General features: G+C 43.2%; 1 protein-coding gene across 1 annotated transcript; it reads left to right on the top strand.

The window, feature by feature from the left end:
- Positions 1-1599: 1599 nt before the first annotated feature.
- LOC140600623 (late cornified envelope protein 3A-like) lies at positions 1600-1869 on the top strand. The gene has a single exon (XM_072768890.1). The coding sequence runs from the start codon at positions 1600-1602 to the stop codon at positions 1867-1869; it is 270 nt and encodes an 89-aa protein (XP_072624991.1).
- The last annotated feature ends 8979 nt before the right edge of the window (positions 1870-10848 follow it).

Raw genomic sequence — 10848 nt, 5'->3', positions numbered from 1 at the left:
CTCAGGTCACCCCAAATCCCCAGAAGTCAGAAGCTAATGTCATCTGAAAAAATCATTATCCTTGGGAATATGCAGAGCAATGGGAAACTGATGTGCAAAAGACTGAGGTATTTGGAGACATTTGTATCACAGGACAAATCACATGGTATTAAACAGACATGTTTGCTTCTCTGAAGTCTGTCCAGTTAAACTTGAAATACTCAAGGTCAGGAAATGTGTTTTTTTTTTAATTTTTATTTATTTATGATAGTTACAGAGAGAGAGAGAGGCAGAGACACAGGCAGAGGGAGAAGCAGGCTCCATGCACCGGGAGCCCGATGTGGGATTCGATCCCGGGTCTCCAGGATCGCGCCCTGGGCCAAAGGCAGGCGCCAAACCGCTGCGCCACCCAGGGATCCCAGGAAATGTGTTACATGCATCTCAGCATCATCAGTGCCCAGCAAAATTGCCATGGGGCAGAGCTGAAGTTAAAGATTCTGAGCTGAATGAATGAGTGAAAAAAGAAATGGTCCCAGACACACCTGGGGAGCAGTTATCAGGAGTTACTGGTTCCCTCTTGCCAGACATCTTGGCAAGCATGCAGGAAGAAACTAGAGACAATAGGAGTGTGCCAGGCTGTCATCTCCCTGGTTGTGAAAGCAGCAGTGTGCTAGGGCTGTAAATCATGAACCTGACACAGGATAAACAGTTCCTACCCTGAGCCTCCTCAGGAACAGCCTTGTCCTATCTTCTCTGCATCCCGGGAGTATCCAGGAGAGAATAGAGCCCCAGATGGGAGAATTGGGACAACAAACACAGATTTTAGTAGGAAAAAGGAAAGCAGAGATGTCTGTGGAAGCAGCAAGAAGAAGACCTTAGAGGGTATCAGGGCATGGGGCTGGGTTCAGTGAGAAAGGAACCTTTGTGGAATGCATCATGGTCAGTGACATATCAGAACCCTGGCTCTTAGCATCTTGTCCATTCTTATTTTTTTATAATAAATTCATTTTTTATTGGTGTTCAATTTTCCAACATACAGAATAACACCCAGTGCTCATCCTGTCAAGTGCCCCCCTCAGTGCCCGTCACCCATTCACCCCCACCCCCCGCCATCCTCCCCTTCCACCACCCCTAGTTTGTTTCTCAGTTAGGAGTCTTTATGTTCTGTCTGCCTTTCTTATATTTCCTACTCATTTCTTCTCCCTTCCCCTCTATTCCCTTTCACTATTATTTATATTCCCCAAATGAATGAGACCATATAATGTTTGTCCTTCTCCGATTGCTTGTCCATTCTTAATCCTGAAAGATGCGCTCAGGCAGAGAGACATTCTCAGGGTTCATCACTTAATTGGGTGTATTTGCTTCCATGTTTCTATGCAGACAGACAGACTTGTGGCCCAGGAAGAAGATGTCAGCATTGTTTTTGGAAGGAGGGCAAAGTGAAGGAAATGTCTTACCAGATCAGTTAACTTCATTCATTTTCCTCCTCAATGTCAGAGCTTGGGAAGCAGCTGGTATTCAGAGCAGAGTCTTCATAAAACTGTTCACAGAGAATACACTGGCCTAGAGCTCTTGCACTGTTTTCTTTATTCTGTCCAGGCTCCCTGCTCTCCCACCATGATGTCCTGCCAGCAGAGCCAGCAGCAGTGCCAGCCAAGTGCTCCTGAGGAGCCCAGCACAGTGCTCCCCTCCAGCTATACTTCAGGCTGTACTGGCAGATGGGCTTCAGGCTCTGGAGGTGGCTGTGGCCACAGATCCAGTGGCAGCTGCTGCCTGAGCCACCACAGGTCCCACCAGTGTGGGCACTACAGCTCTGACTCCTGTGACAGTGGCAGTGGGTGGCAGTCTGGGAGTTCTAGGTGTGGCCTCGGCTCTGTGGGCTGCTGCTGACCTGGTGTCCCAACGCTTAGACAAGCGATCTTAGAGGAAGCAGGTATCATCTCAAAGACTAGCTCAGCCTCATGCGTTCCTCCAGATACCCGAATCTTCACGCACTTTGCCAGCTGCAATGTTCAGGGAGCAGCAAACCTTCTCTGGGAGGCTCTTCCTATCCATTCTTCAGGAGCCCGCCAAAGGCCTGCCTCCTGTCTGCCAAAACTTGTAATATCTTCTTTTTTATTGAGATATAACTGACACATAATATTGTATTAGTTTAAGAAGCACAACATGATGACTTGATATATGTATGTATTGTGAAATGATCAGCATCATAAGTCTAGGTAGCAGACATAACCACACATAGACACATTTTTTTCCCTGATGTGAAATTTTAAAATTTACCCTCTCAGCAACTTTCAAATATGCAGTTCAGTATTATTAACTGTAGTCACCATGCTGTACATTACATCTCCATGACTTATTTATTTTATAACTGGAAATTTATACATTTTTACTCTCTTCAAATATATATTACATATATATCCCATATTTTCTTTATCCATTCATCCATCAATGAACACTTAGGTGGTTTTCCCACTAGGCTCCCTTTTACTTTGCTCCAACCCAGGCTTCTCTGTGGCTCTTTCTCCCTACTGTCCCTCCACCATTACCTTGTATAAGGAACACACCCCAAGTCTAGACCAGAAAAGTAGCAGTTCCAGTTCCTCCAAAGGAGCCTGTAGGAAAACAGTATTAAGACAGGTCAAGGAGAGGTGCTAGTTTGGACTCAATGCCCATGAAGGCCTTATCTTCCCCATAATGCAGTGTGGGAAATGGCCTGGCTCATGCCCAGACTCTGTAGGGATGTGACCATCACCATCAGATATGAAAGGGTATCCCAGGATCTGTAGCTATAAGAGTGTAAACAGGGAGATAAAGACTCCAGAAAATATCATAGGAGTTGTTGAGAGAGCAGGGGAAGAAAGGAAGGTCTCGGAGATGACTATTAACCCAATTTCTTCAATAAAGACCTGGAGAGGGATCCCTGGGTGGCGCAGCGGTTTAGCGCCTGCCTTTGGCCCAGGGCGCGATCCTGGAGACCCGGGATCGAATCCCACGTCGGGCTCCCGGTGCATGGAGCCTGCTTCTCCCTCTGCCTGTGTCTCTGCCTCTCTCTCTCTGTGACTATCATAAATAAATAAAAAATTAAAAAAAAAATAAATAAAGACCTGGAGACATGATGATGAAAGTTGTATCTGAAAGGACTGTGGACACAGAGGAAAAATGAGGCTCATGTTTTGTAAATAAGGGTGAGAAAACTGGGAGAAGGGAAAAGTGAAAGTGAGATGGTGCTGGTTTTTAAAAGGAAGACAAGTGTAAGATCAAATATTAGCTTCAGACTTACTATGAGTCGGGCATGGTTCTGTGTGGCATACAGCTCTCAATGAATCCTCCCAGCCACCCTTGGATCATTGTCATAGGTTTTTCTGACTTGCCAAGGTTGCCCAGCAGTCTGGCTGCAGGACTATCAATTCAATCACCACCCCATCCTGATTTGCTTCAAAGCAACAAATAGAATTCTATCTAAATTACTTTTAATCGGCCCAACTCAATGTTTTTAATACTGCTTTTTAAAAACTATACCACCCAGCTTCCAAACTATGTAAGTTGCAGCTGCTACAGGATCTCATCTGGAGCAGGAAGACACAACATCCCTGATGTTAGAAGAAAGTACAAATGTCAACTGACCCACATTCAGCCCTTATGGAAACCACCATTTCACATATAAACTCAGAGACATTTTCCATTGACTAGAAATTGTTGAAATAATAGAAAAGCAGAAATTATCAGCCAGAGCTAAGCCAGGATATTTCTTAAAATGAAACTAAAAAACCAGTAAGACATCATAGAATTCCACTGCTAAATATGTACCCCAGAGCACTGAGAGCAGGGACTCAGATACTTGTGTACTCTTATTCATGACAGCACTATTCACACTTATCAAAAGGTAAAATCAATCCAAATATCCATCAACAGATGAATAGATAAACAAAACATAGTATAGATATATAACAGAATATTATTTGATCTTAAAAAGTAATGAAATTCTCATCCATGTTTCAACATGGATAAACCTTAAAAACATTATGCTAAATTAAATAAAACAAATACAAAAAGACAAATATATAATTTCACTCACATGAAGTACCTAGAACAGTCCAACTCAGAGACAGAAAGCAGAATAGAGGTGATCCAGGGTTTCAGGGAAAGGATAAGGGGGGCTATTGACTAGTAGGGATACCCCTTTTTGTTTGAGGTGACAAAGAGTTCTGGAAATGAATAGTGGAGATGGTTCAGAACACAGTGAATATACTTAGTGCCAGAGAATAGTATACCTAAAAATGGTTAAAATGAAACATTTTATGGTCATGCATGTTTTTTCAAAGATTTTATTTATTTATCAATGAGAGACACACACAGAGAGAGAGAGAGAGAGAGAGAGAGAGAGAGAGAGCCAGAGGGAGAAGCAGGCTCCATGCAGGGAGCCCGATGTGGGACTCGATCCCAGGACTCCAGGATCACACCCTGGGCCAAAGGCAGGCGTTAAACCACTGAGCCACCCAGGGAATCCCTGGTCATGCATATTTTATCACAATAAAAGAAGAAATAAGGAAAAAAATAATAGAGCGTGAGCTAAAGCCAAACTGGCACAGTGCCATGTGCTTTCACAAAATTAAGTTGTGGGTGGAAAATACCCTTGGAAAATGAAGGAGTAAAAATCAATTTCTTTTCAAAAGTAATGGGAAACCAACTCCTCAGATTTTAGGTATAAAATGGTACCAAAAAAGGGCACCTGGATGGCTCAGTCAGTTAAGTGTCTGCCTTAGGCTCAAGTCATAATCCTGGAGTCGGGGATCAAGCCCACAAGGGGCTCCCTGCTCAGCAGGGAGTCTGCTTGTCCCTGTGCCCCTCCCCTCACTTGTGCTCTCTCTTTCTCTTACTCTCTCAAATAAATAAATAAATAAAATCTTTAAAAAGATTTCTTTAAAAAGAAAAGGTACCAAAGATATTTCATAATATAGAGTTAATAATGTAAAATCTACTCTGAAATACACAGCCCAGCTCAGTTGGCTGAGCTAGGATTTTTTTGAGGACATGGATGTAGGTGTGGGATTCACACTCTAGCAGGCTCTGGGTTCACAGCACAGGCCATTTGCCACTCTGAAGCACAAGAAATTCTTAGCATTCAGCCAGGAAGTATAAAGAATGTTAAGTCATGGTTGAGACACCACACATGCCACACGTAACACACACATGCCACATACATGTATGCACGAACATACTGCATAACACACGTGTGTACATGCTACACGCATGACATATGCACACATAACAGGCTTGTGTGCATGTGCCACGTGCATAACATATACACACATGAACACACTGCATAACATATATGCATGCATGCTAAATGCATAGCACATATGCATATGCAAACACCACATAAAATATATGCACATATGCCACACATAAAACATATGCACACTCCACATAATGCATATGCACACATGCCACATACATAACACACGTGCACATATACCACATGTATAACATATATGCACACACTACATAACACACATGTGCATGCATGCCACGCACATTGCACATGTACACATGTGAACACATACACACACTAATATTCCAAGACCTAAAAGACCTCAAATTAAGATTTGTCCCTATTTATTTGAGATCCTTGGAGTTTGGGAGACACCAACATAGTTTTGACGAATTCAGGGATGCACTCAGCCTGAGGAAACATTAAGTTTGGCTAGGATACATCAAGTGGTGGCCATCAGTCCTACAAAGCAATGAGGTTTTTAATCCCACACCATCTGTTCTGACTCGAGGTGTCCTCTCCACACCAGGCTGTTCAGTACTTCCCTCCTCCACATGTCAGAACCCAGCCCAGCCTGCACAGGATACCATAACCTGACTTGGAATAAAAAGAAGAGGAAGGGGCAGCCTGGGTGGCTCAGTGATTTGGTGCCACCTTCGGCCTGGGGCCTGATCCTGGAGACCTGGGTTCGAGTCCCATGTCGGGCTCCCTGCATGGAGCCTGCTTCTCCCTCTGCCTGTGTCTCTGTCTCTGTGTGTGTGTGTGTGTCTCTCAATAAATAAATAAAATCTTTAAAAAATAAAAAAAGAAGAGGAAGGCAGATTCTCCTCACCTCAGGGAAGTCTGTGAACCCAGAGCAAAGAAGAAGCCAGCACCTATCAGGGAAAGCTCAAGTTGTACCCTCCCTCCTATCTCCCCTACCAGCCTGTGATCCTGCAGGAAAATGGCATCATCAAGCCCATGCAGGTAACAGGACACTGTGCATTCCTCTCCCTTTCACTCTGAGCACCACAGAGACTTGTGCAATATTATGGCACTTAATATATTGCATTTTATTTAGATGGTTCCACATTTGTTCACCATGACTGCGAGATCCTAGAAAACAGCTTGCGTTTTACTGGAATTGTCAACATTGCAAGTGTTTGGCACATATTCAAACACTGAGCAAGTCAGGGAGAAAGAGTAGGTCTGAGGAAGTCTAAGAAGCAGAGCCAGGGCTTTCTGGGTCCTTCTGGTATAACCTCTTACCCGTGTCCAGGAAAGTGCTGGAGCCTAGACCTGAGAAGGATGGATGGCCTTACCTCACATGGAAAGTCTCCAGGTCCAGGATTACAGGGTGTTTCCCCCTTTTGTTGTCCCTATACATGAGTGTCATCTCTCCGCAGTCAAATTTTGACTTTATTATACTAAAAGGGTTTTTGTTGCCTTCTTGACTTCAGATTCTATGGCTCCTTTAATTCGTCATTAAAGGGCTTTTTTGACCTCCTCACTGCTTCCTAATTCCTGTGTATATTTATTGACTAGAAAGGCAGAGGACAAGGGTTCAGGGCAAAATATGGTAGTGACCAGAAGGGAGGACAGGCTTGAAAGGTGTCTGGCACACAACTCAGTGGTGGAGCAGTTTGGTACAGAAATGGCAGGATTTCGTCACGCCTGACCAGAGGTTGAGATGTTAGGAAAAGAAGTGATCAAGCATGACCCCTGGGCCTCAGGCCCATGTTGGGATGACTGCAGTGTCATTTCATCCCTAAATAAAGAATATGGGATGAGATCCTGGTTCAGGCAGACACTAAGTGCAATCTTAGACATGTTCAGCTTGAAGTCTTCATGAGACTTTCAAATGTATAGAATGCTTAGAATCAGTTGGAGGTAAGGAACCTTTGTAAGAACTTTAGGGTCAAGTACCCAGATTTTATTCCCAATTTGACTATTTTTTTTTTTAACTGTGAGCCTGGCCAAATTATTTAACTTCTTTGGATAACTTCTTCATTCCTAAAGGGATAGTACTTTCAGCTCCTCCTCCCCCAATGAGTGCTGCAAAAAGTAATTGAGATAAAAGCATCAAAACACAGTATCTAGCACATAGAAAGTGCTTAGTAAATGGTAGCTTCTATTATTATTATTACATCAGCAACTGGTCAGTAAATAGAGTTCAGTTCTCCCCTCTCCCACCGCCAGCTATTCCTCCTGAGTTCCCAATTCCTGTTATTGACACCAAGTCTCAGTTATGGGTCTTAAAATTCCAGAGCCTTTTTTGAGTTCCCCATGCCTCAAATCCAGGCAACCCCAAGCCCTAGAGAGCCAGCAGGTCAGCCGCAGAGGGACTCACACACCCACTCCCTCCTCTTCATCTCCAGAGTCAGGAGCCTTACTATACCCTCCTCAGGTCTTGCCAGAAAATGCCCAGAATCTGTCTCTCTCCTTTCTGTTTGTACATTCCTATTGGCCTGGAGCAGATAATATTTTCAATACCTCAAGGCAAGACTCTCCTCAAAAACTACCAATGAGATGTCACAAAATGAAAACAGATTTGGCCTGTTCCAGGAATAGAAAGGGGTCTGGGGTCAAGAACATGGGGAAGACAAGACAGGAAAACAAGGTAGAAAAGGCACCAGTCACATAGGACCTTAAGGCCAAGAACAATAATTTGGAATTCAATCCAAATGCCATGGAGTATTTTAAAGCAGAGGGCCCGTCTAATATAATCTATGTTTTTCTTTATGTTTTATTAAGTGGCTTCCATGGGGAATGGTTGGGGACAAATGACAGTGAGAGAGCACCTGCAGGAAATGATTGTGACTCCAGGGAGGCAGCGGGGAGCAGAGAAGAAGGGATGCAAGTGAATTTAGGAAGCATTTAGGCAGCAGACTGGACAGGGCTTGTTGACGATTGCACGAGGTGGAGAGAGGGAACAGTGGAAGCTGAATTCTTTTCCTGCTGTGAGTTGGAAATGGCAAGTGTTCTGGTGTGCTGGCTCTCTTCCCCATTGGCGATCCTGACTTGCACTAGCCCCTTGGGGGGAGTCAAAGCCAAGGTTTGTCCTGGGTCCTGAGTGCCTTGCTAGTGGCGATCTGTGGCTAGTGTTCCCCAGCCTCTCCCCAGAGACTGCGTCCACATCAGTGGGGAGCTGCCTCACCTGATCACACAATTTGCAGCTCCAAGTGGCAAAAATTATCCCAACAAAGTTTTAAAAAGGAAACTACAGAGTAAAAATGTTTATGGTATCTATAAACAACATTAATATTTTTACATATCATTAGTGCTACATAACCTTCATATAGTGCAAATACAGTTAAGTCCTAACATATTAAGGAACAAAACATTATTTCATAATTATGAAGAATTGAGAAAGGACAAATGCAATCACAAAAGATCTGTAAATGGATAATAAACATGAAAATATTTTCGGCTGTAATAACAACAAAAATATTTTCCACCTGTCTTTTTGTAATTACCAGAATCTAGGTGTTCCAGGTTGTGAAGAACGGACATACTCACAGCAGTGGTAGTGACTAATTTAGCAGTGTGTCCAAAAAGCTTAAAAAGTCATTGTATTTGACAGAGTAATAATTATTTCTAAGAAAATGCCCCCAGGTAAATCAACTAAAACTTTTTTAAACGTGTGTGTCATTCTTTAGAGAAGCAGTAAAGTAAAACTTATTTCAGTATCCAAAAATAAAAGAATAGTTAACTAAAATATTGTGCATAAAATGGATGAAATCTTGCTCATGGAAACCACTTGTAAAGATGAACAAATTCTCATGGTATAATGTGAAAAAGCAGCATATTCCATATGCAAGTGATGTCGATTTTGTATTCACACAAACAATACTTTTCATGCTTCCATCGTTTTTTTTCAAATTTTGGTGAATGTGCATTACTCAATTTAAAAATTAACTTTATTTTTTAAAGAAGATTAAGTAGGCAGGATAGACTTTTAGGATTGGGGGGGTGGTCTTCATACAGCCTGGCCTTGAAGAAGTAGGGCTAAATGTCCACCCCTTCATTTCATCAATGAAGAAATAGATGTCTCTGCTCTTCCTTGGTCACTCAAGACAGTGACTGCCTCTACTGACCACTGCAAGGGAAAGGACAATCCCTTGACCAGAAAGAAAGAGAAGGGGGACTGTCACCTGTATGAAGTTTCCCCTGGTCCTGCTCTGGCCCCGGGAAATGGACCGCTCTAGCAGCAAAGCCAAAAGCTCCACCTAGATTGGCCTACACTGCTTGGAACAAATGAAGGTTATCCCAGCCCCTAATCTCAAATGTGACCTTTCTGGTCCAGCTCACAAGCCCTGCTGCTCATCTCTCAACTGACATTGTTATCTCTTTTGTTGCTGTTTAAAAAAGCAAACCTCTTAATTCTTTTTTTTTTAAGATTTTATTTTTTTATTTATCCATGAGAGACACACAGAGAGAGGCAGAGACACAGGCAGAGGCAGAAGCAGACTCCTCACAGGGATCCCTATGCGGGACTTGATCCCAGGACCCCGGGATCACGACCTGAGCCAAAGGCAGATGCTTAACCGCTAAGCCACCCAGGCATCCCACAAGCCTGTTAATTCTATTGTGTACATGTGAACTCCCTATGACGGCAAAGCACTCAGCTCTTAAAATCTTTCAAACAAACCACCCAACTCAAATTTTATAGGGATACTTCCTTGGATCTTTTCTGAGCAGAGAAAGGATGTGGGAAAGCCACCTCAGCTGTGGGTGAACCTTTGCACCTTTGTCAGGCTCCTTTCTACAAAAACCTTCTGCCTTTTGGTGTCTTCTGAGCAGAACAAAGCAAGAGAGAGGCTTCCTTAGGTTTTCAGAATTTACCTTAAAAGAAGGTGACATCTCCTGTCCAGCCTGGGCTGCCTCTGCCCCTCTGCCTCCCCAGGTCTGTAGTGAGTGAAGGGGCAGAGGGAAGGCAGGAGAAAAACTTTGGTGATAAACAACGCAATAGGACTATCACGTCATACTTGTGCACTCACCCAGTAAGGGAAGTTATAGTTCCTCTTTTCTTCCTAGTTGTCAATCCCATTTAAAATTAAGTTGAATTAGAAAGAAAAGAAATAACAAACCCACAGTCACTTTACTTATTTATTTATTTTTATATAAATTTATTTTTTATTGGTGTTCAATTTGCCAACATATAGAATAACACCCAGTGCTCATCCTGTCAAGTGCCCCCCTCAGTGTCCGTCACCCAGTCACCCCAACCCCCCGCCAACCTCCTCTTCCACCACCCCTTGTTCGTTTCCCAGAGTTAGGAGTCTTCATGTTCTGTCTCCCTTTCTGATATTTCCTACCCATTTCTTCTCCCTTCCCCTCTATTCCCTTTCACTATTATTTATATTCCCCAAATGAATGAGACCATATAATGCGTGTCCTTCTCCGATTGACTTATTTCACTCAGCATAATACCCTCCAGGTCCCTCCACATCGAAGCAAATAGTGGGTATTTCTCAATTCTAATGGCTGAGTAATATTCCATTATATACATATACCACATCTTCTTTATCCATTCATCTTTCGATGGACACCGAGGCTCCTTCCACAGTTTGCCTATCCTACAGTCATTTTAAACTCAAGGAACATTTGGGGGA

The sequence above is a fragment of the Canis lupus genome, chromosome 12 (assembly GCF_048164855.1).
Source record: "Canis lupus baileyi chromosome 12, mCanLup2.hap1, whole genome shotgun sequence".
Classification (NCBI taxonomy): Eukaryota; Metazoa; Chordata; class Mammalia; order Carnivora; family Canidae; genus Canis; species Canis lupus.
The sequence above is the reverse complement of the archived record's forward strand: the minus strand, read 5'-3'. Positions and strand labels throughout refer to the sequence as shown.

What these genes read in the sequence shown, in the direction of transcription:
- LOC140600623 (XM_072768890.1), top strand. Translation starts at nt 1,600, where the DNA reads ATGTCCTGCCAGCAGAGCCAGCAGCAGTGCCAGCCAAGTGCTCCTGAG.